Source organism: Poeciliopsis prolifica, unplaced genomic scaffold, assembly GCF_027474105.1.
Source record: "Poeciliopsis prolifica strain line A6 unplaced genomic scaffold, Auburn_PproV2 SCAFFOLD009, whole genome shotgun sequence".
Classification (NCBI taxonomy): Eukaryota; Metazoa; Chordata; class Actinopteri; order Cyprinodontiformes; family Poeciliidae; genus Poeciliopsis; species Poeciliopsis prolifica.
In genome coordinates, this window is record NW_026562384.1 from 7,951,932 (window position 1) to 7,975,972 (window position 24,041).

Below are 24,041 nucleotides of genomic sequence, written 5' to 3' on the forward strand. Positions count from 1 at the left end.
CCTTAGATGAAAGGTCGGCGTCATGGGTCTGTGTCTCACCACCTGGGACATTTCAGCACCCTAAAGGGACTTCTAGCCTCTTAGCTTTCATGCATGTGTCATTCTTGCTTCAGGGAGGAGATGCAGACATCATTTCCCATGTCTGATACCGATCTGCTCCTTCTCTCAGTTTCACAATAGCGTGCCCCTCTAGGTACAATCAAGGTTCTCTGCACCAAATACATTTCAGCGATTTGATGATAAACTTGAAAAAGAGCCATATCATGGTGTCTGTAGAATTCTTGGCACTGGCCATGCTTTACAGTGACTTGTAAAAAAAAAAAATCATACTTACTGAGCCTTTTCACAACCCTCAGTCTTATTCAGATCTTATTCGATTCAATTCAAATAACTTTATTTATGTAGTAAACCAACTCAAAACTCTAAGCAACAGGTGAGACAAAAAGGATACAAGATATCACACATTGCTCATTATTACAAGAAACCTGCAGCAAACTTCTCCACTTCTCACTCTACATACCTACATTAACTCCAATAATCTTCTCTGATAAATCTTTCAAGTCTTCAAAAAAAAAAAAGCTGAAATGTACATATTTACTGCAAACTATGTGACTCCTGTTCCAGTTTGTCAGAGTAAAAGCCAAACAGAAATGCACAGCACATTGTTCAGATGTATTGCTGTAAAAATTTCTCACTCCATAATTCATACTTCTTTCTTTTGTTTGCTAAAATGTCATTTGAATTTTGATTGAAAAAATAAATCAAACATGGTGTCAGATTGGCAAAATGTGAAAAAAAAGTTTAAGGGTGTGAATATTTCCCCAATGCAGTTAAGACTGTAGACTTATTTTGGACTGACAAAAAAAGACTTTAAAACATGAAAATAATTTATTACTAGAAAAACAAATATGCTGTTTTAGAACTTGACTGAATATCGGAGATGGTCAAAGCGTGATTGCTGATTAAGGTTGAAGGCTGACCCCATAGCACCTGACAGCTCTCAGTCCGCCCATGGGAAAAATGGGAGGATGCGGGAGGGGAAGAAAAAAAAGCGCGTGTGAATGTCGGGGTGCGCGCCTGCGCCTGCGCGCACGCGATGGAGAGAGTAGTGTGGAAGTTTCCCTGCAAGTTGAGGAGAGGACGCGAGATTGCAGCGAGCGAGGCACAATAAGTTTTTTAGGAATAAAGGATTTTGCAGGCAAAGTCAGCGCAAACGTATGGAACCGACGTCGGTGGTCGTGGTTTTTCATTGCGGCTTTTAGAATCACTTCTGTGGCCGTCAGGTAAGTCAAGCAAACAACCTGACTTGGTTCTGAAGGAGAAACGAAAATGAGCAAAAACAATGTGATTTTTATTGCATTTAAAACTAAGCTGAAATATTGCTGGGTGTCTTACATTTTGCTGGAATAAACAATATTTCCTGGGATACTTACTTTACAACAAATGGCAACGTGTAAAAAGTTTATTTCAAACTATTTTAGACTGTTTTACTCGTTTTCTATCCCCTGCGACGCATTTAAAAATAATAATAATAATAAAAAAACACATGTTAAGTCATACACGAATTTCCCCGCATGATGTTCTTCAGCTATGAGGATGCAGGTCCCACTAAATGGTGCAGATCTCATGAATTGATCGTGGGTGAGATTACTGGTTGTGGCTTTTGCAGCGTGCTCATGCGGATCTCCATGAAACAGATTGGTCATCAGATTGGCCTGTAGTTTTCCGAAAGCTGTGACTCACTGCAGATATCGCAGGAGATGAAGGAATGGCATGTCGAACGCCGAGACAAAAGATGCATAATTAATACGATTTTTACTGGAAGTACACACACACAAAAAGTGTCACAGTCTAGAACTTGGATGTGCGGGAGTGTGTTTGTCTTTCAGGTGTGTAGGTATGGAAATTTTTGATCTGTGGTGCTGCTGACCCTTCATTTGCTTGCTTGGTTAACTTTGCATCTTTGCTTGCATTTGGTGTCTCGTTGTTTCATAATTAGAAAGGAAGATCTATGATGGAAGAGTGCCTGTGTGTGTGTGTGCACAGGCAATGAGGTGAAACTGAACAGGATGAGACAAGCTGTTCAAACAACCCACATATGGGAAGAGCTCATTTTGCCTTCCTTGTACTTTCTTGTAAAAATACTTTGATATTTCCAGTGAAAGTTGAGTCACCGGCTGGATTTTTTAGACCAGGGGAGTCTTTTGCACGAAAAGCAGGTTGAAAATAAAATAATCAATGAAACCACATTTTATGCAAGTCATCAATGTTTTGGCTGGTTTGATTTCTTGATTTATAAGTCCAGTTTTGAATCTGTTTTGTGTTCTAGACTTTATGGATTGAACTTGGACCAAGAGCAAAAAGACTTCTCTAGAGCAAGGCCGCAAAAGCCTGCTCACCTGTGGTAACCCCGTACTCTATCTACCAGACAGCCTCTATGCACATCAACCTGACTGTGGCCGTCAAGGAATCTCGTGCCTTTCATGGAACTAAGCCCAATACCGATGCCGTGGTAGTGACAGCCATGGAGTCACGTCAGGTGCTGGATGCCCCTCAAGGACCACCGCCACCACCTCCTCCTCCACCTCCTCCCCCACCGCCGCCTGCGTTCTCCTCACCTTTTAGCCGGGCAGATACTGTACGTCAGAGTCGCCTGAGGAAGCTCAACTGGGAGCGTATCCCCAAAGAGAAAGTGGAAGGCAGGAAGAGCGTGTGGAGTGGTGCGGCCCCCGACGAGGATGAGTTTCCTATTGACCTCCATTCTCTGGATGAGTTGTTTGGGCAAAAGGACAGCATGCCAAGGGACAGAACCGTGACCTTGAGGCGACGTTCGGCGCTGCTGCGGTGCAGATCCCCACAGGATAGCCTGGGAGAGGTCAGACCGTTTAAATGGCAACAAACTTTTTGGCATTTTTGTCTGGTGTTGTTGGTCTTAAGTGTGTGTGTGTGTGTGTGCTTTGTTTCGTTGCAGATTTTCCTACTGGATTCCAAGCGCAGCATGAACATAGGAATATTTCTGCGGCAATTCAAAATGTAAGATTTGTAACTCCTTTATAAATTTGAAGTTTTTAACTGATCAAAGTTAAAGATTTACTGCTGCTTTCTTTCTATGTCGTAACTTTAACATGATAGTAGTGTTAATGCGGTTTATAGCAAACATACACTCAATATAGTGAGATTTATTTTATCCATCTCAGCAACAAGGTTTTAAAATTTGCTTCTTCTGTTTCAGCATAAAAATAATGTAGCTATGGTTTCTTATAGACTTAATAAACATTTTATGCTCCAGTCAAACAAGCCTCACTACAGCTATATTACAGGCACAGATACCGTTTCTTAAATAATAATCTTAATTGCAGTCCAGAAAGTTCTGTGGGAACTTTTATACAGTAGTAGTATTAATACAGCTGATATATTCTGCAGGTTTTTACTTATTGATCATTGGAACTGGACTTTTAAGTTGGACCAAATGTTTTTACAGCATTATAAATGTTTTTTTTTTGTTTGTTTTTGTCAAACTTAAATGTTTCAGCTCATCATAAATATTTTAATATGAAAGGCAACCAGAATAAATGTAAAATGAAAATTTGAAATAAGTCTTTATTCGAAACTGAAAGAAGCCTAAACTAACTTGCACCAGTGTGGAAAAAAATAAGTGTCCCATACAAACCATAAACTGGTTGTTCCACCCTTGGCGGTAACGGCGACTACAGAGTGTTTGTGATTACGCTCAGTGAGTCTGAGAAGAAATTTTAGGCCACTTTTCTTTGCAAAATTGTATTATTTGAACAATTTGCAAGCCTGTTTATGATCATGCCACAGTGTCTCAATTGGGTATAAGTCTGGATTTTGATTAGGCCACTCCAAATCCTGTCTTTTGGATTTTTTTTATTTTTTTTGTGCCACTCGGCAGTGGAACTGTTGTGTACTTTGGATCATTGTACTGTGACATAACCCCACTGCACTTAAGCTTGAGATCACTTAACTTTTCTCTGGATATCAAAAAGTTGTCCAGGTTTTCAGGCACCAAAGAACCATCAGACTACTTGACTGCTTATCTTTGCCTGACATAAACATTTATTTGACTTGATATATTTTAATATGCGCACAGAAAAAGGTACGTTGTAGGCAATCATAAGTAAAGAAAGTGCCTTGCAAAGCTTACATCTTAGCCATTACGCGAAGGCTTTCCCCCTACATTTTACCAAATTAACCCAAACTAAAAGTAGGTTCAGAAGAAAATGCAACACCAAAGTTTCCAAATGAATCCAAGGGATTAGTACTTGACTTAAACTGCAGAAAGCAGCCATATGTCAGACGTTAACGGGTGTGAGAGGTGTAAAACCCCTTCAGCGAAGGGGATGTCTGGTGTACTGCTAGGGATTGAGCGCCCTAAGCAGCTGGAGTTTTAAGGAGGCCTATGAGTAAGTAGCTCTTTAGGAGATCGAGGTGACACCTGCTGATGCCCGTAAAGAATGCCTCATCTTAAATCTGCCCCCTGCTGACTGAGAAGCTGCCAGTGGGTTGTCTTCGTCAGCCATCCCCTAAAACCTTCTTTGTGTGGTTTAAAGCTGCACCTATTATAATGGAAAGAGTTGTTTCATAACCATTTAGGTGAGCTTAAATACACTAACCTCCAGGACACCCTGCGCTATTGTGTCGATAATTATGCAATGCTTTCTCACAGAGTCATGGAAAGTGCCAAGTTTCAATGCTGCCATGCCACCATGAGATTCTCAACTGGAGATGCTTTCTTTTCTAAACTAGATTTGTTGGGACTTGCAGGAAAAAGCTTCTTTTTTTTTTGTGAAAAGACTCATCCGTATACAAGTATTTGTCTTTCACTGTGTCAAAAGATGACACAGTGAAAGTTTTGTTAGCGCAACTGGAGTTTAAACAAAATCTAGTTTGGTGTTTTCTTTGTCCAATAGAGACTTAAATATCATTTAGCTTTACGTCATTGCAATCAGGGTTTTGTTTCCAGTAGATTAGCAATTCAGAAAGAACAATCCTCAAAAAATTGATTCTTTGACAGTTTTAGATAAGAATAAGATGAACGGGTCGACAAGAATTGCTCTCTGTAGCAAGATCATCGATGGGGGAATGTAACAGGATGTGGAAAATAATTAAAAAATGACTGGAATAGTAAATCCTTGTCTCATTCCAAGAATGTACGGCAGAGGTTAAACGGCTGTCTCGGTTTCAGTCCCTCCTCATGACACACCAACGTCCTCGGTTGTCTCCTGAGCACGTCTGCCTTTTGTTTGTCTTCTAGGCACTTGCTTTTACTATTGTTGCGTCAGACCTTTCGTTTTGCACGGCACACATCTAGTTTTCTGTTTTCCTTCAGCAATGTGAAATGAGCTGGTGCATTTCTTTACACAGGCCAGCTAAGGAGATCATTGAAGATATCAGGCACGGTGTTGGAGATCGTTACGGAGCAGAGAAGCTCACAGAGCTCTCCAAACTGCTTCCTGACAGCGAGGAGGTAAAAGGTTTAATCTAGCGTGCAAATACAACGACTGACAGTCTGCTTCCTTTTCACCTTCCCCCACCCTGCTCCCCTTACTCATCTGGCTTTAGTTAGGATGATCAAAAGTTTGCCATTACACCACTTTGTATGATGTGGTTTGTTTCCAGACGAAGATCCTGCTGAAATATATTGGACTTGAATCTTAGCAAGTTGTTTTTTTCTCTTTTCTTTTTTTCTTTTTTTTTTACAGCATATATGTTTTTTTCTTTCTTTCTTTCAGGAATGTCGCCTTAGGAGGTTCTGTGGAGAACAGAGCTGTCTTGGGGAGCCTGATCTTTTCATGTTGCTTTTAGTGGAAGTTCCCAGGTACACCCCCAACAGAACACACAGATGTACATCCATCTCAATACATTTTTGTTACTTTTTCACTCTGCCTTAGCCTTCTTTATTCAACCTTGTCACGTTTATTGAACTGAAGAATGATCTCGAGGGCCTTTTTGTCTCATCACTCAACCCCTCTTGCTGATCGATCCATCTTACTCATTTTTCTTTCACCAGCTTTCGGCTCCGTCTGGATGCCATGATCCTACAACAAGAGTTTGACCCCGCTCTGACCTCTCTGTGTGTGGCAGCCAGATGTCTCAGGGAGGCGGCAAGAGGTAAAGTAACAGCAGGGAGCTGTGTACTCCACCACCATTAAGACTTGGGACTGTAAAGGCCTGCTGAAATTCTTGTGTTTAGTCTTGAGTGGTTGTCAGGCGCCACAGTGGAAATGAGATAAGCTATTTAGCATTCAGGCTAACTAGAAATGTGCATGCGCTGCTTTTTTTTCAGGGCGATAAAAGTTGCTGACTTGTTTTGTGGCCTTGATGTCAGCTGGATCCAGATTAATTGTCATTACTTGAGCCATAATGCACTGTATTGATTATCTTTACGCTCCAGAACTGCTGAGCTGTCCCGAATTGCACTCCATCCTCCGTCTGGTGCTGAAAGCGGGGAACTACATGAATGCCGTGAGTAGCATGTCAGTCGTTCAGTTGTTGGATGGATCTGAAAATGCAAGATCAGCTATTTTTGGTTTATGCTTCAGCTGTTGATTGATTGAGATTTACATTCAAGGTTTTCATCTGTTGTTTAAAGTTGTCTGCATTTCTTTTCAGGGTGGATATTCAGGGAATGCGGCTGGTTTTCGAATTTCATCACTTCTCAAATTGGCAGACACCAAAGCCAACAAGCCAGGCATGAATTTGCTGCATTTCGTTGCTATGGTATGTTCTGAATTGTATGATGAAGTTGGGAGGGGAGATGCTTGTTTCATCAGTAGGTAGAGTTGGTAACTCTGTTGCCTAAAACAGCAATTTGAATACAGACCAGGGTATTTCTGGGAAAAGTTTGCTTGGTCTCCTAAGGATGTGGAGGTTTTCTCCCAGTGAGAAGCGTCGTTCAAGCTTACAAAAACATGTACTGATCCGTTGACCACTCTAAGTTGCACTTATTTGTGAGAGCATTTGTACATGGCTGCCTGTCCTGTAAGTCTTTGTGCTGATTGTAGATCTGTGCTGGACGAACAGCCTGGCTAAGGTGCACCTGGACAGGGTGTGCATCTTCCTGGATTACAACGAGGTCTTTACCTGTCATCATCTTGTTTTTTGGTTTTAATGTAGTCATAAGAGTACAATAGCACATAATACCTGCTTTGATAGTCACTGACTATTTTAACTTGATTTATAAACACAGTTTGCAACTTTGTTTATAAACATCCTTTGGTCTTTTAATGTAACCAGCTGGTGTTTATAGAACCTCCTGAAGCAAATGTGTATAATTCCTGTGAAAATGCAGGTCAGAGGTCAGCAATACTGGTCATTACTCAAACCTGTTGACGTTAGCTGTTGTTTGAATTGGCTTTTATAAATTAAGCTCGTTCAGTTTGGGGTGGATTTACTGGAAGAAATATTTTCAGTGACATAATGTGAGTTTTGAATCCCAACCTCAGGACTTTTGCTGCATTATAAAAAAATACATAAATAAAAATTCACAAGTTTGTTGAGGACCAGTTTCTATCTGCCTGTTTAATCCTCAAGTAGTTTGTTGAAAATCACAATGAAACAGTCTAGAGTAACAACTTGTCATCATTTGTACTCTACATAGGTGCCTCCTGCAGGTCGTTTTGCCTACACTTTTCACTTTTTCACTTTTGAAAAGCTAGATATAATAGAAAGAGGTATTAGAGCTCTTACAAGAAAAAATATTTTAGGCAGCAAAGTACAAAACAATGCCAAAGTGTTCTGTTGAAACCAAAAGCTCCACAGAGTCCATTCATTGTCATCTTTTTGCAACTTGCGTATTGTATCCTTTCAGACAATGGAGAAGATAATCAATTGTTTTCGTCTCCACAGGAAGCTGTGAAAAAAGACCAGAGTTTACTTTCTTTTCCCAGCCAACTAGGCCACGTTGGCTCTGCCTCCAGGTCAGTCTCTTCCCGAACTTTGGATGCTGTTGAATCCTGGATTCTGTGGTGATTAGTTCTGAGGGAACATACAAAGCCCACTCAAAAACAACAATATCTCCTTGTAGTCTACACGGAGTAATGCATTGCAATCCACTGCATTATTTGATCACTCCCTCGCTTTGCAGCTGTAGTTAGTTGCTCGTGTGAGAGTGCGTTAAGACAACACTGCTTCTCCGAGCCAATATCTGAGCTAATGGGCTTTTCAAAATTGTATATTTATCTAAAAAAGTTTTGGAACCATGTCTGTATTTCCACTTTGGATTTTGCAAACACATTTTTCACTCAGTTTTATCTCTTTTCCTTCCGTTTTAGACATGCAGTCTTTTTTTAGGCACAAGAGTTACAACAGTGCTTATTGTTTTTCCCTTCAGGTTGTGTGAAGAAGCTGTGCTAGATGACCTGGCAAAGTTAAAAAACAGAGTGGCTGAACTGAAGACAAATGTAGAGAATGAGACAGAGATTAAGCAACAGGCACAATCCTTTCTGGAGGTATACATCACTGCTTTGACCTCTGGTTAGAAATAAAGACCAAAATGAATGAAAATCTGTGTCTGAAAATGTGTGTTATCTGTGGTCAGAGGGCTGATGAGCGACTGAAAGAGGCCGATGATGAGGTAGAGGGTATGAGGATGTCGAGTCAAGCATTGATGGAGTTTTTCTGTGAAGATGACAGCACTTTCAAGCTCGAAGAGGCGTGCAAGGTTTTCCATTTGTTTTGCCACCGGTTCCAAAGAGCTGTTCAGGTGAGATGCCTTGGAAGGTCACAAAAACCTAACTGCTCTGTTGATCACTTTATAATGACCGATATTCATTTTCCTTCCATTTCTAAATAGGAAAATGAGGAACGGGACCTCAAGGAGCAGAAACGTCTAGAACGTCAACGAGAGATTGTGGAAAAGCGGCGGTCTCTTGCCGTTTGTACAGGGTTGGACCTGGGGCTGAGTCTTGCCAGAGAGCCTCACTGTCAAGAAAACCAAGATGAACTGGAGAGACTTTTAGACCAGAACCTGAACTATACCTGGAATCGCCGTAGTCTTAGAGCCACTGATTCTCGTAGATTCATACACCACATGCAAAATGACACCCATCTCAACAGTTCATCTATTCTCAAGAGCTTCCCGGTCTTGGGGAGCAGTCCGACATCCACTGGTTGTCACTCAAACAGTTCCTCGGACCACAAAACCAGTGCTATACTTTGCAGTTCGCCAGAGACTGATGGGGGATGTTCCCCCTTTGACCAAGAGTCTGTTCTGGAAAAAGGGATAAGAATGTCAAAACAGAGAATGGAGGCAGTAAAAGACTCCCACATTGCAGTATCTAGTTCTTCTCAACATGGAAAAAGCTTCACTATGAAGCAGGATGGACCTGAGTGCATTTCTTACTCTCTACATGACCAACTGAAAACAGCAGGACACAAAGAAAAGGCAGATAGTTCTCCTGAAAACATGACTTTGAACAGTTCTAGTATAGAGTCTGCTGCTGTAAGTACCAATACATCAGACCAAGGTGTGAAAAGCCAGACCTCTGCTTGCAGACGTAGGCTGTCCAATAGTAACTGTTCTACTCAGAGTAAATCTGGAAACTCTTTGGTTCATGAGTCCAATAACAGTCGTGGAACACTTTCTGACAGAAATACAAAGACCGGGACCAAATTACAATCATCTGCAGAGGAAGTATCATTCCAGCCACTTGCAAAGTACAGTCCCACAGTTAAAATAAGTGCCACAACGTCTTTACCTGATGCAAGTTTAATAAAAGATGGAGAAACTGGAGGGGTTTTAACCCCAGTGAAGGAGGACTGGATGCCCTCTAGTCTGCCAGAGTTTGGTCATTCTCAGCCAAAGGAGGCCTCTGATTTGCCAATTGCAGATAAAGAAACTACCAGGTCATTTTCACGTGTCGGTGAAACACTGGAGTGCCATACTCTGGTAAAAGGTTTGCGGTCATATGAGACACTAACTCCCCCAACCTCTCCACTTCCACGACCTTCACCAAGTCTATGCTCAAAGTGGAGGAAGGAGAGGGATGTCAACCTGCACGAGGGGATTGCACCAGTGTCTATTGCACCAAAAGAAGATGCTAGAACTGTGAAGACCCTGATGCGTAGTGGTATTGGGGCAAAGAGGGGGTTTGTGTCACGGACAGTCCCTTCCAACAGCACAGGCATACCCCGAGTGCACTCCAAAACTGAGCCTTCCAATGGAGCTCCAGCGCCTGCTAACCCACCGCTTTCTGCACGTCCGTCCATTCCCCGCAGCGCTTCAGTTCGCTCGTCGTCTTCTGTTCGACCAACTATAGGTCATGCGGAAGTGAAGCGAAGTACCAGTACACGGGAGAGAATTGCAAACGAGTCACAGATTACAGAGAAGTCCACTTTGACTCGGAGGTCTTCAGACAGAACTCCACAAGAGAAGGTCTGTGGCAGCACTCAATCTACGTTTGTTAGAGGAGCTCCCGCCCGTGTGTCCAAACGTGTTGCTCCAAACTCTGAGTGTCAACTGCCGTCCCAGTCGCGGACAGCCAGCAGCCCATCCTCGGCCACTGCCAAGAACATACGCACAGCTGTCATTTCAGCTGCCCGCAGTAAATCAGCTAAGACAACAACCTGTCCCAGCAACTCACCTGCTAACCCTAAAACTCCAGCTGCTTCCCGGATACCTGGACTCAAAATGCCCCGAGCTACTGCAGCTCAGCCCTTATGGAGATGATGGAAGGACTTGCTGTGAAATTCTGCGTGTCTGTATGAATTTCTAGGTGTTTTTAAGTTTTAACTAAACATTGAGTTGATTTGAATTAATCTTAAGTAAAATCTTTTGTCTATTTGAGTGTCTGGTTTATATGTTTGATTTGCCACTGAGAGCTTTTGAAATACTTTATATCTTTTACACATTAGCAGGGTAGTGCATTTTCTACAATCTACCTCTTTTGACATCTGTTTATGTCCTTTGCAGGCAGTAGGACAGCGATAGAAGACTCTTCCAGTAGAACAGTCTCAACACTTGGAGAAACATTTCACTTTAGGATGTTGTTTTAATTGATATTGTGGGTAGAAAAGCAGTTTTCAAGAAAGTAATCCAAATGTTATGCACACTGTGGCCAATACCTGAGTAATCAGGGTTTTGTTTTAACTTGAACCTGGTACTATATTGGACAGTTAATTTTGTTGCCAATTGGCCTCAAGAAAAAGCTGCACTTTACAAAACTGAAAAGAGGCCTAAGGAGATGGTTACTGTATTTTTATTTTGTATGGAAATCTATAACTTTATTGAGTATAATTATTCACTTTGAGATATGTATTTGTAAAAAAAAAAAATAAAGTCAAAGAAATAATAAAGACATTATTGTGAAAAGAAGTGTCTTCAGTTTTTGGAAGGCTCTTATATAATATGCACAATTCTTTTTCCACATTTTGTCCCTATACAACCACATATATCAATGTATTTAACTTTTTATGCACTATGCAAACACAGATTACTGTAGAAGGAAAAGGATATGTTGTTTTCATCTATTACAAATAGAGTTATAGAGGTTTAGGCTAGCTGGAGTAAAAAATGTTGGAGAACCTCTTGGGTGCAATCAAACGGGTCTTTGGAGAACCTTTTTGAGTCTCCCAACAAATTGTCTTCCAGTAATGTCTTGAGTGTAGTACCCTCTGTCTTTCATTGTGATTATGTTGCATACTGAGGAAAAGATACTTCTGCTGTGTTTCTTCAGTGATTGTGGTGTGTTCAAGTTGATGTCCAGTCTTAGTTTTCCCACAAATATGATCATTTTAATTAAGTCCAAAAGTTCATCCTCTTTATTCCTCATGACAATTTGCAAACCTGACTTTTTGGTTGTAATATGGGAAAATATGAAAGGCCTTACTATATCTGTGCTTGCATTGAAAACTTTTACTCTCCATTCATCCACAATAACAACCCCTCTTGTGACCTTCATTTCCCCCCTCCCTCTTGTTTAAAACTGCCTCTTGCTGCATCTCTTGACACAGTCACCCCTGATTCTTTTAGTGACTGCTGCCATGGAAATGCTATAGTTGTCTTGTGGAATCTCCTGGCAGAATTGAAGGGGTGTGTGAGGCCTGGGGTGTGTGAGGCCTGGGGTGGAGGGCGACTGTGGGCATCGGGTCCCAGTGGGAATTCTCTTTTTATAGCCTGCAGTGACGCCGAAACTTCTTGGGAAAGGCAATAAACCGGTGCCTCTTTATGATCTGAAGTCTGCACTTGTTGGTCAGCAGTTGGCCTTTTGACCTGCTGCGGTGCTTAGAGATGACATCATCACCAGTGCTTCCAGGACAAAACATCTAAAATAGAAAACAGATCCTTTTACAGAGTTAGTTAGTTTTTTTTTTTCCGCTTTAATATGACAGGTGAAAGAGATTATGGTAAAATAGAGCTGATGAAGTGATCAGGTTTTCAGACTGGGCTTGACAGATTTTTTTTAAAGGCCTTTGTTTATGTGGTCTAAAGCAGGCTGTAACACAGTGCCTTCATTGATAAAATTGATAAAAAGAGGTTGCTTCAAACAGCAAGTGCAATAATACCATGTATGACTTTCAAAGTTTGTCTTCAAATATTCAAAAAGCTGGTCACATGACTTTGTGATTCAATATTTGAGCTCTTTAAGAGACTTGCATGCATGTGAAATGAAATTGTGTGAAATAAGCAGCGAAGAAGTCAATGGTTCTAATCGTATACCAGACACATTTTCATAATCATGAATTTTGAGAAAACTTAATTTTAATGTAGTATGTAATCCCTGTTGCTTTATTCAAAAGCTTTAATGTTATACATTAGAATTGATTGAATTTATTTGACATCAAATTATGTTGAACATCTTCAGCACAAGAATTTGTTCATCATAAGATGTTTGATGGATTTCACAATCCCAAAAGCTTGGATAAAACTAGTTTAAAAATCGATCAAATGGAGAAAAAATAAAGACTAACGTCGCCATCTGGAGGAAGAAAACAGATATTACGAAAGTGAAACTACATTTACCAGCCTCCGCTATAAACGTCGATTTTACGTAATGGGCAACTCCCCGGATGCGGCTGTGATTGACTATACCAGGCAAGAAAAGATCGAAAGCTAAGTGGCGGTAAGTCACAAACTTATCCATATTTCACTTTTCACAGCAAATGGTTACTTTTGAGGTACAGGTTAGAATAATATATATTTTTTGGGTAACTGTTAGACAAGCAAGCTGGCAGGATTTTAACTTTTAGAAAGTGTTTTGAAATTAATGCTCAGCTTGTTTGCTAATTAGCTAGTCCGTTAGCAACAAACGAGCTAGTTCCTTAGCTTGATTCTAGTCACAGGGGGAACGCCTAGTGTTATAAATGAATATGGTAAAAATATTAAGAAGTAGAAAAAAGTGCGTGTAGCTGCCGGTTCCTTTAATACCACCTGTTTAAGTACAGTTTTCTCTACTGGATTAGATATCAAGCAGCTAGAAATGAGGCACATCTGTCTGGTTAACGGCAATTAAAGCTACGCCAAAAAAGCTAGCGGTAGCAGCAGTTAGCTCAGCTGCTAAGCTCAGTGTGAAACTACTTATTTACTTGGATGTATCGTCACAAGTTTTCAAACCGGTAAATTTGTCGTTTTTATTCTCCTTTGACACCGTTATATCATCATGTTTTGACGGAGAACTGTATCAACGTTGTAACTTGTGAGAGTTGTAATCTGTGAATGTTTAGGGGTTTGTTTTCTTTCTTTTGCTAGGTGCTACAGCCCCAGTGGTCGTTGGCAGGATGCAGACCATTAAGTGTGTGGTGGTGGGTGATGGGGCAGTGGGTAAAACGTGCCTACTTATCTCTTATACTACCAATGCCTTCCCAGAAGAATACATTCCCACGGTGTTTGACAATTACAGCGCTCAGATGAGTGTGGATGGCCGCAATGTCAGCCTCAACCTGTGGGACACGGCGGGCCAGGAGGAGTACGATCGTCTGCGTACTCTCTCCTATCCACAGACCAACGTTTTTATAATCTGCTTCTCCATTGGCAGCCCTTCCTCCCACGCAAACGTCAGGCACAAGTGGCATCCTGAAGTGTCCCACCACTGCCCAAACGTTCCCATCTTGCTGGTGGGCACCAAGAAAGACCTAAGAGGCGACGACGAAACTGTGAAGAAGCTAAAGGAGCAGGGTCTGGCCCCTACCACCAACCAGCAGGGCAACGCGTTGGCCAAGCAGATCGGAGCAGTCAAGTACATGGAGTGCTCTGCGCTGAAGCAAGATAATGTCAAGGAGGTGTTTGCGGAAGCTGTGAGAGCAGTTTTGTACCCAGTCACAAAGAAGAATCATAAAAAGTGCATTCTGTTGTAATGAATGGTTCCCAGATTTGGACTACGGAGAGGGATGATGGAGATCCACGGATGCAAAAGAGAGGCTGTAGAACAAAGGATGCCATCTAGTTGCTTCCAATCTGTCAATTTTCCTCACTCATCTCCTGGAGGACCTCACCGAGTTGCCTGCATCCCAAAAGTGACTGTTTCAAAATGAAGGCAACAGACCTTATAATTTTAACTCTTTATTTACACCTTTTAATTTGACACCTTTTAGATTAATAGGTTCTGTGCTTTTTAAAAAAATGATTATTATGGTTGCCACAAGCAAAAACTTCCTAATCATCCAACCATTCCATGTTTGACTGGAGGAAGCGGATCTGCGTTTGTTCAGGTGGAGAACTAGTGACTACCTCATATTCTCACCTAAGTTGCATCTCATTGAGTCTCAAGCACAGTTGCCATCAAGATCTTTGAGTTGCCCATTGATGTATAATGAACTGCCGAGTTTGAGGTCAACAACCTGATCTTGAATCTTGAAGTGTTTAATTTCATTTGGCTTGAATCCAGACAAGGTGTTATGACTCCTGGACAAATGCCGTCGCCTCTTAGCCAAATGCACATATTAATGGTTCAAATCCCAGCAGTTCCTCTTCAGCTCATTCTAGAATGTCAGAGTTGTCTAGCAAGTTGCACTTCCCGCCTCTTGCTGTGCTCTCTTGCTTTCCTGCACGTCAGAGCTAATGGCTCTCTGCAGATAAGCTGGACCCATTAAGAGCTGCCCGCTTTCCTAATAGAGGAGCGAATGTTGTAATTTTACCAAATGATTATATTCTGGTGCAGGATTCCTACAAGTCAACATAGTCAGGAAGCCAGACTGCAGTTAGCTTTCCTCTGTCTTACATCTGAATTTCTCAGGCTTACTTTGAGTGCCATTAGAAACATACTCAAGAGTTCCTCTTTCATGAGGTGAGGTTAAGGAGAGTGTATTAGTTGTGAATTTACTCTGTAAATGATTTTTTTTTTTCTTAATCCTGAAATGTTTTTAACTTACATGTGCAGTTAATGCCAAAGTTGAATATATTTTTTCTTGTAATAGCTCATGTTTATTTGATCAGTAAACTATCTGTGCGCTATTTTTAATCACATATGATAAACTAGAGCACCATAATGCTTCCCTTTTCAACCACGATTGTCTAGGGTCAATGGAGAACGACCACTGTATAATCCACTCATTGTAACATGTAATGCCATAATAAGTCTCACTGGTTCACATCAGGCGGTGTTCGTGTTATCCTGTATTTCATGGTTTAGCGATCAGCATAAATTGTAGCTTTGTAACCCCACTGTACAGTGTTGATCGGGTGCCTTGTCTAAACCAAAGATCTTTAAATCTTTGTCTAGCCCAAAGGCTCACATTTTACTGCTAAAAGTACTACCAGAAACGTTTTGGCACAAGCCCCAAAATCTCAGATTTATTTTTGTACACATCTTTTGCCTCAGTTCCTTCCAGTAATGACTGTCTCTTTGCAGCTTTTTTTTTTTTTGTAAGACAGGTGCTAAGCTGTCTTTATGCGCAGCGAGACTTGTGTGCATTTGTGAAACGGGGTTCTCGACTCTTAACAGATTGTGGTTTACATCCTTGCCTCGCATTGTGCAGTGAGGGCAAAGCGCAAGTGCAACTTGTGCTCATAGTTAACGAGAGCTGCGTATGTGTTGCTGCATCACATTAGAAGATTTTTATATATTTTTCTAAAGTATTTTTATAACTCTTTGTGCTTACAACTAGCAGCAATAATAGCAACCCTTATGCTTATTTTTATTTACACTGCCATCTGGGGGATTCAATACTTTAACCTTGATTGTGGCTTGTGCAGAGACTAGAATAAATGAAGAGCAATAAAAGCATGAGGTTTTGTGTGACAATATTGACGCGTTTTTAGATCTACTAAAAGACGCATGAAATTTCCCATGAAGGTCTGACAAGGGCTGTGTGTGTGCACAATATTTTAAACTGCTATCTGTGGAAAACCTATTTTTTCCCCTTTAATCATGTCCCCAATTTACTCTTATTGTGCTGTCAAAGTGGAACATACACCTGTGGGCTGCCTGTATCTGTGTCCTGGAGCAATATGCTGCCGTGTGCGTGGTACTACGCTTTTACACTGGGAACTTGATTTGTAGAGATCTGTAATTGTTTTATAAATAACAAAAACATATTTGTATAAATGAACTAACAGTGAGATGATTTTAAATTATGCCTAATAAAATGGTGCCTAAAACCAGCAAGCGTTCTTTGCTTTTGAATCCTCCTTCCTCTCTCTTCCTCGCCTATTGTCAAGTACAGCTAATTTTCCTCTTACTGATGACGAAGAGGAAATAATAGAGTAGGCTACTCCTGCTGAGGCGCAGAGTAAGGCTTAGTCACAGTGACGCACAGCTATCCACATTTTTAGCTCTTTAAACCACATTATGTTCCTATAGCACGCATATATGTTCACGTTATTTTTATGGTCTCAGTTACCGCATCTGAACACAAGATGGAAACAGTCTTGGGCCAAAGTGAAAGTATTACTGAGTAAAACTTTTTTTGTGTGATTTTATACACATTTTAAAGTAAATTTATATCTAATATTCACATTCACTCATATAGGGGAAAATACATAAATCCGGGGCTTAAAAAGTCAGCCTGCTGAAGCTTACATGGAAATGTTTCTTTGACCTTTTCGGGGTGGCGGCTCTGACAGATGACAGATGTGTTGAACTCAGGGCTCCTTACAACATTACCGTCGCGATACTGAGAACACATTTCCTCTTGCGGTCTGTCTCTGAAAGCTGCACAGCGAAAGGCAATGCTGACAGCATGTTTACAGCTTGTAACATTTGTGTCATTGTCTTGTTTGAGTGGGAAATGCATCATTTAGAGAAGTCGGTAAAGTATGAATTGTGGAAACATCCACTGCTTTACTGACCAGCATGGTAGCTGCAGTTCTCATCGACACACCTGAAACAGTTCCACCTTTCAACACGCATTAAAATGCTTTATTAAGATTTTATGACATAGATTAACACTTAATTATGAAGATGAAATAGCAACATTTTCAAAATCTTTTATGAGTAAAATCTGAAAAGTGTGGCGTGCCTGTATAATCGATCCCTTCTTACATTAAACTCCTAAATACCATTCCAGCAGTTAAACTGGGTGGTGACAGCATCATGCTATGGGAATGTTCTTCTTTGGCAGGGATAAGGTTGATGTGACGATGAACTGAGCTTAAAACAGGAAAATCCTGAAAGCAAACATGTCACAGGCCAGGGCCAGAGCTGAAAAACAATGGTTCAGATTGGGGTAAGAGTTCAATTCCCAGCAGGATAACAATTAAAAATACAACAGATCAAAGCATATTGGTGTATTAAAGTGGCTGGTCAAATTTAAAACCTAAATCCAACTGAGAACCTGTGGCAAGATGAAAAAAACAAACAGAAACATCTGTTCACAGACTCTCTCCATTAAGACGCTCTCTGTTTTGTGTTGGTTTTCAAAGTCCAATACAATATATTGAGGTTTGTGTTGTTAAAATTATAAAATGCTAAGATCTGACACTCAGTGCAATCAACAGCGGTAGACAGATTACAATAAGTTTGGCTAAGGCGTCTATTTTTAGACAGTGTCAAAGATTTTCTGCTTGAAAGCTCCCATACAAATATCTGTTTAAAAAAAAAAAAACAACTTTCTCTGCATATCTTCCTTTTTTGTGAAATTGTCAGACAAGTTATGCTTCATACTCGTTGTGCACGAGTCCCAGTGGAATAATTTTTCTAGTATTAAAAAGATCAGCAGTTCTCGTTAATTCCCACCTGTCACGTCAGTCGGACTTAAAGACCAAACCTTGACATTCCACGACGTAACCAAACGTTTGTACTGCTAAATAAGAAAGCAACATATAACATGGATGGAACATAACATCCCCTTCTCCATACAGGATGAGGCTTACGCTAGTTCCCTTCCTTACTGTGCTAACCACGCCGCTGTCATATGAGCAACAGAAACCAGAAACCACAAAGAACAGAGCCGTAGCTATGAGAAAGCTCGACTCACACTAGCTGTCTGAGTAAAAGCAGATTAACACATCACTGATAGTCAAACCGGAGCCAGCTGCAGGAGAGCTGTGTGCGATTACTATCTGTTGTTCTACCAATTGAATGTGCTGAGTAATAGCTGTCCGACTAGAAACACAAGTAGAAATCCTTGTGTTTCTACTTCAATAAATGGATGTGTGCTTCAGGGCAATGCTTTACAATCCTTTCTTTGGATGTTGTGGTGATGCTCACGAGTCAAATATCTGAAGATCTAGAACATACTTTTGGTCATTCAGATTGTGAGACAATATCCAACCAAAGGATGGCTCTGCGTGAGTGTCTGAATGGAATCGTCTATGAGGTTCTAACCCCCCAAAAAATCCACCAAAGAATAAAAAAAATGTTTGTTCCTGTGACCACCATAACTCAATGTCCCCTTGCTTTTAAAGGAAAATAAAGAGCTAGACTTGAAGGAGCAAAAACCCATCAACTTGTGACAATGGAAATGAATCACACTTGTTAAAAGTACTTTGAACTAACTTTCAAGTGATTGTCCTAAAAGCTCTGATTTCTGCAGATTCACACAATGACACTGTGTCAGTTCTTCGCTATTTGGCCGCAGCTTGACGTCAATCAGTACTCATAACTGGGATCACATTGATCATGAAATGTCTCACATAAGTAAGAATTTCTGTGTGTGTGCATAACTTATTTTAATTACTTGATATTGGCTTTAATAACAGTGCTGGGCAGATTGTCATCTGCGTGAGTCAACGACTCACTTGTGGCCTCGGTTTTGTCTCACTTCTCTCTGCCTTAAATCGGCTTTCAGATTCTCATGCGACATGCAAGCTTAATGTTTTTAATGATGTAGCATCAGGAGGCGAGGTCGTTTTTGTAGAGCAACGCCTCAGTTTTACAATGAATCATTAAAATATGTTTGTGTAAAATCCAAGGCTGCACAGCAGAACCCCAGAGGAGATTGTGAATAAGCGTAGAATGCAATTGTGTGAATAATTATGTATTAGAGTAAGCTTGGAGAATATTCCTCAACCTAGGTTTTCACCTTCACTTAACTCTAACTTTAAATCTTGTGGCCTTCGATGTACTCAAAGAAACAGAAACTCTTCTTCTTTTTCATTTTGATTTACAACTTCAGATTTTCATTTGAAGTTGTAATATCTACTTGACAGGAAAATAATAAATACACGATATGGCTTTATCTCTATGGCAATCGCTCTGCTTCTTTGAGCTTATATTGACACGTATAACATGTCTAATCCATTTTCATGTTCAGCTTCATGTACAGCATTACTCTTTAACCTAAAGCAGATGAAAATTAGGGCTCTGTCCATCTCAGTTCTGCTCTGTCCTGTTCTTCAGTCCTCCAAGTTTCTATGCAAATGAAACTTCACACGAATGATACTTTCTGTATAGTTCAAAAGAAAATTAGCCTGCGGGGAAGACGTGTCTCTCTCACAGATTCTCCAGCACCCAGGGACAAAATGTGCTTTTTGTCAGATGGGGAACAAAAACATAAAGTTCTTTGTTCTGCAGCTTTTGTTCCAAGAGAAGAGGGTCAAGCAGCACATGCAGGGCCTTCCTGCACAGCCAGAAGTCAGGCTGTGTCTCCCACTTGTTAAAAAAGAAAATCTTACAAGTAGTAGTCTCAGATTCATCCTGGGGAGCCTGTCTAAAAACCATGAAGAGGAAAAAGTCTTGCCAAGTTGGACTCTGGTTTGCTTGCAGAGCTGCATTAGTCCGTTACGACACATGCTGGTGCCAGAGACATGGTTTTGGTCCATGTTTCGATGACAACAGCACCATGCAGCTGCAGCAGATTTGTTGTCTGCATATCCATGAAAGAGCGATCCTTGTAGTCGCTCATTCAACTACAAGGTGCTATATTGTCTTTGGATCTGATGACTGTGGAAGCCATTGGAGTACAGTGAGCTCATTGTCATGTTTAAGAAAAATAGTTTTCTGTTATTTAAGCTCTGTGCATTATCCTTCTATAAGTAGTTGTCAGAATATGTTTACAGTATAGTTTACATAGTCACAAAGGAATGGTAAGCCAGGCTGTAGTGTTTTTGCAATGCTTAGTTAGGGGCCCAGAGTGTGGAAAGAACATTTTCTATGCACCATTTCACCGCCACTTGCCTGCATGGTTGATACAAGGCAGGATGAATTTTGTGTGTAAAAATTCCACACACAACAGCAGACTATTGGCAGCTTCAGAAATGTAAAAAAAAAAAAAAAATCTGTCTTTTTATAAGAAGCAGCATAATCACATAGAAAAACATTTAAATACAATCACGTTTAAAAGTCTTTTTAGTGTGTATGTATAACTGTGTTGTCAAGAGAAATATCATTTTCCGTAACAATTTATAGAAAGTCTTCGAGATTTTTGTTCTGAGATTTGGGAGCACACTAGTGTTAATCGGGCAGTATTTCTATTTAGAAAAGTGATTTCAACACATCTGGGTTGCGTTGTGAGGGACATTCTGGGATTAGGACACCACTTGCAAGCAGCTTCTTGCATTGCTTCCTGCTTGTTGCTAGTACATAATGTACAGCTCTAGTAATAAAGCTGAAATTATCAGCCGGGAAGGGTTCAGAGTCAACAGCTGGTAAGTCAAAGAAGTCTTTCTACATATTACTGTTGGTGACAATGTTTGTATTTTAGACTTGTTGGAGAAGAATAGCAGCTTGTGTTGTTGGGTCAGATATGGAGCTGTTTAAGCTTTTAAATGTGTTATTGATAAGTAAACAGTAAAACGTGTGATTTATAGTCAATTAGCTCTTCACAAAACAGTTCCATCCAATTACCTCCAGCATTCAAGCTTTTAAAAGATTGTATATTAAGTGTGCTAGTTTATTGATAATTTGTTATGTAAATATGTAGAGCTTTGATTGGTAAGTGCTGCTGCTTATTGTTTTTCATCATGCCTTTTTGTTGTTAGGCACTGCAGTCCCAGTCAGGAGAATGCAGACCGTAAAGTGTACGTTGGTGGGTGATGGGGATGTGGGTAAAACCTTTCTCCTCGTCGCTTACACGACCAGTGTTTTTAAGGAGAAATACCTCTCTGCACTGTTTGACAAGTACACTGGTAACATAAGTGTTGATGGGCAAGCGGTGACCCTCACTCTATGGGACACAGCAGGCCGCGAAGGATATGAAATGCTGCGTTCCCTCGCCTATGCTCATGCAGATGTTTTCATACTCTGCTTCTCTATTGGCTGCCCTTCCTCTTACGATAACATCAGGCTCAAGTGGAAACCCGAAGTGTCTCAGCAACGCCCCAAAGTGCCAATCCTGCTGCTGGGCACCAAGTCGGACCTGAGAGCTGATGAAGAAACGGTGAAGAAGTTAAAGGAGCAGGGTTTGGCGCCCACCACCCATCAGCAGGGGGACGTCCTGGCCAACCAGATCGGGGCCGTTAAGTACTTGGAGTGTTCTGCTCTGCAGCAGGAAAACATTAGGGAGGTGTTTGAGGAAGCTGCGAGGGTGGTGTTGTTTCCAGCCCCTAAAAAGAATTGTGAAAAGTGTGTGCTGCTGTGATAAATAGTTCCCAGATTTGGACAATGGAGAGGAATAATGAAGATCAACAGACGAGAATGCATGCAGAGGAACAAAGGAGGTTATCTGACGTCTTCCTCACTTGGCTTTCTCCTGTGTTACTCCTTTCTTTCTTATTCATCTCTTGTGGTGTAGCAAAGGACAAAAGAGCTCAACAGAGCACATGTCATGTATTAATTTGCTCTTGGCTTTGTTTTTAAATTGTTTTACATTTTCAGTCCTCAGAGTATGCGTTTTGCATTAATGTATTACTTTATAAATAAATTACAATAATATATATGTGAATTAGAAAGAAACAAAGAGACCATACTTTTCGACTTGTTCGGATTTTGTGAAATTACCCCAACACCTCAGTCTTTTATTGAGTTTTTTGTGAACACAGGGTAAAGTGGACAGATAATGATGCAAGTTTCTTTTCTCCCTCTCTCTTTTTAGAATGAGAAATCTAAAAGGCTCAGCAGGAAGTCTTTTGAGGCACATTTCTAAGAGATTTGCAAGAGAGACTAAAATTTTTTGTGCCCATTCTTGTCTGCAAAATATCTCAAGCTCAGTTGGATTGAATGGACAGTGAATTTCAATTCTTGCACAGGATTTGTAATCAAATTGAGGTCTGGACTTTAACTGCATCAGTCCCACACTCAAACATGCTTTGCTCTAAACCTTTCCTCTGTGTGGCATCGTTCATCTTTTTTACTCTCAATTCTTTTCCGGCCTCTGACAGGTTTTCTTCTGGGTTTTCTGTTTATTTAACATCATCCATTGTCCTGTCAACTCTGACCAGCTTCTCTCTTAAAGCTCAATGACGGGACAATGTCAGTACAACATAGTTACTACAATGTTAGTAATCCTACGTATGGAGTGTAAAGTTGGTAAAGTTGGTATTAGTGTACAAGGGCTGGATGAAAAAAGAATAAATAAACATATATACATATTTTAAATCCTTTTTATTTCACTTCACAGGTATGCACTGCTTTAGAAGTTTATCCCAAAATACCACTACTCTCTTTTTTGGTTTATTTTTGAAAGATGAGAAACTGTGAAAAGTTGAATGGATATGAATGCAAATACTGGAACAATGAAGTCACATGAAGGTGAAAGATGATACTGAGTCACATTGTTGATGTACGACAAAAAAAAAAATCCCCCAAGTAAAGTACTCTGAAGTTCTTTGGGAAATGTTTACGGTCTGGTGATTTTGTGATTCACAGTTGCATCATCTGAACACTAGATGGAAACATCCTGCTAGCACAGCCTCACAGGGTCCTGCACGAGAACCATTTTTCAAAGCCCCTTACATTTTTTTTTATACCTGCATACATTTAATGGTCGAGTCAATGGTCTATACCCTCCTAAGCGTCATTATTCAGCTAGGCAGACACCCGCAAGTGGAATCCATTTTGAGGCGCTTAAAAAGTCAGCATTCCCTTGCTTACTCAGAAATATTTCTCTGACCTTTATGGGTGGAGGCTTTGACAAACGACAGACGAGTTGAGCTCAGCCAAAGGCTCATTACAACATCACTAGCGAAATTCAGTCCTGCAGTCTTTCTCTAAATGAGGACAATGCTGACAGCATGTTTACAACTTATAGAGTGTGTCTGTGTTAGTGGGAAATAAATAGTTTTAGTGAACTCTGCCAAGATTTACTTGCAAAAACTTCAACTCTGGCCTGGCTGAACTAAATAGGACGAGAAAGGCTAATCCCTCTGCAGTGGGCCAAAGAAGGGCAGGTCACTCATTCTTAGGTCCATTAATGTGACCAGTTTTTAGTGAACTGGCTTTAAAATAAGCTGTTTGGTTTGCAGTCATTAGTTTCCCTCCAGAAAAGATGTTACAAAGCAGCGAAAGGTGAAAAACAGCAGTGGAGAAGAAGAGCAGCAATGGGAGCCAGAATGTAGTTGTATTTCTGATTATATCCTGCTGATGATCCAATATGATTTTAAGACATAGTTATAGCTTCAAGAGTTTTTAATAGCGAGGAGCCGAGAAACCAACAGAAATGAGAAACTCCTGTTTCTTTTACACTTAACCAAAATGCCTTTAGCAGTGATTTGGACTAAAATAGGAGACTGTAACCTTTACCATTCAAAGAGCCATTTATGCCTCAAG

General features: G+C 40.6%; 3 protein-coding genes across 3 annotated transcripts; all 3 read left to right on the forward strand.

Moving 5' to 3' along the window:
• Positions 1 to 1,130: 1,130 nt before the first annotated feature.
• On the forward strand, positions 1,131 to 11,281 carry fhdc2 (FH2 domain containing 2). The gene is made up of 12 exons (XM_055033895.1): positions 1,131 to 1,283; positions 2,330 to 2,875; positions 2,972 to 3,033; positions 5,386 to 5,488; positions 5,754 to 5,839; positions 6,032 to 6,132; positions 6,416 to 6,486; positions 6,634 to 6,741; positions 7,870 to 7,940; positions 8,354 to 8,471; positions 8,561 to 8,725; positions 8,816 to 11,281. Exons 2-12 carry the CDS (start codon positions 2,438 to 2,440, stop codon positions 10,688 to 10,690), a joined length of 3,198 nt encoding a protein of 1,065 aa, XP_054889870.1. The 5' UTR covers positions 1,131 to 1,283; positions 2,330 to 2,437; the 3' UTR covers positions 10,691 to 11,281.
• A 1,735-nt stretch (positions 11,282 to 13,016) lies between these two features.
• On the forward strand, positions 13,017 to 16,558 carry LOC129362815 (rho-related GTP-binding protein RhoG-like). The gene is made up of 2 exons (XM_055034567.1): positions 13,017 to 13,082; positions 13,709 to 16,558. The coding sequence occupies exon 2, from the start codon at positions 13,738 to 13,740 to the stop codon at positions 14,311 to 14,313; it is 576 nt and encodes a 191-aa protein (XP_054890542.1). The 5' UTR covers positions 13,017 to 13,082; positions 13,709 to 13,737; the 3' UTR covers positions 14,314 to 16,558.
• A 4,345-nt stretch (positions 16,559 to 20,903) lies between these two features.
• LOC129362687 (rho-related GTP-binding protein RhoG-like) lies at positions 20,904 to 22,999 on the forward strand. The gene is made up of 2 exons (XM_055034393.1): positions 20,904 to 20,983; positions 21,317 to 22,999. Exon 2 carries the CDS (start codon positions 21,340 to 21,342, stop codon positions 21,913 to 21,915), a length of 576 nt encoding a protein of 191 aa, XP_054890368.1. The 5' UTR covers positions 20,904 to 20,983; positions 21,317 to 21,339; the 3' UTR covers positions 21,916 to 22,999.
• Positions 23,000 to 24,041: the final 1,042 nt, after the last annotated feature.

Bases quoted from the DNA above. Each gene is read 5' to 3' on its own strand.
- LOC129362815 (XM_055034567.1), top strand. From the start codon at position 13,738: ATGCAGACCATTAAGTGTGTGGTGGTGGGTGATGGGGCAGTGGGTAAA.
- LOC129362687 (XM_055034393.1), top strand. From the start codon at position 21,340: ATGCAGACCGTAAAGTGTACGTTGGTGGGTGATGGGGATGTGGGTAAA.
- fhdc2 (XM_055033895.1), top strand. From the start codon at position 2,438: ATGCACATCAACCTGACTGTGGCCGTCAAGGAATCTCGTGCCTTTCAT. The intron at 6,742-7,869 runs GTATGTTCTGAA...TCGTCTCCACAG, and splicing joins TGCTGCATTTCGTTGCTATG to GAAGCTGTGAAAAAAGACCA. The intron at 8,472-8,560 runs GTATACATCACT...ATCTGTGGTCAG, and splicing joins AGGCACAATCCTTTCTGGAG to AGGGCTGATGAGCGACTGAA.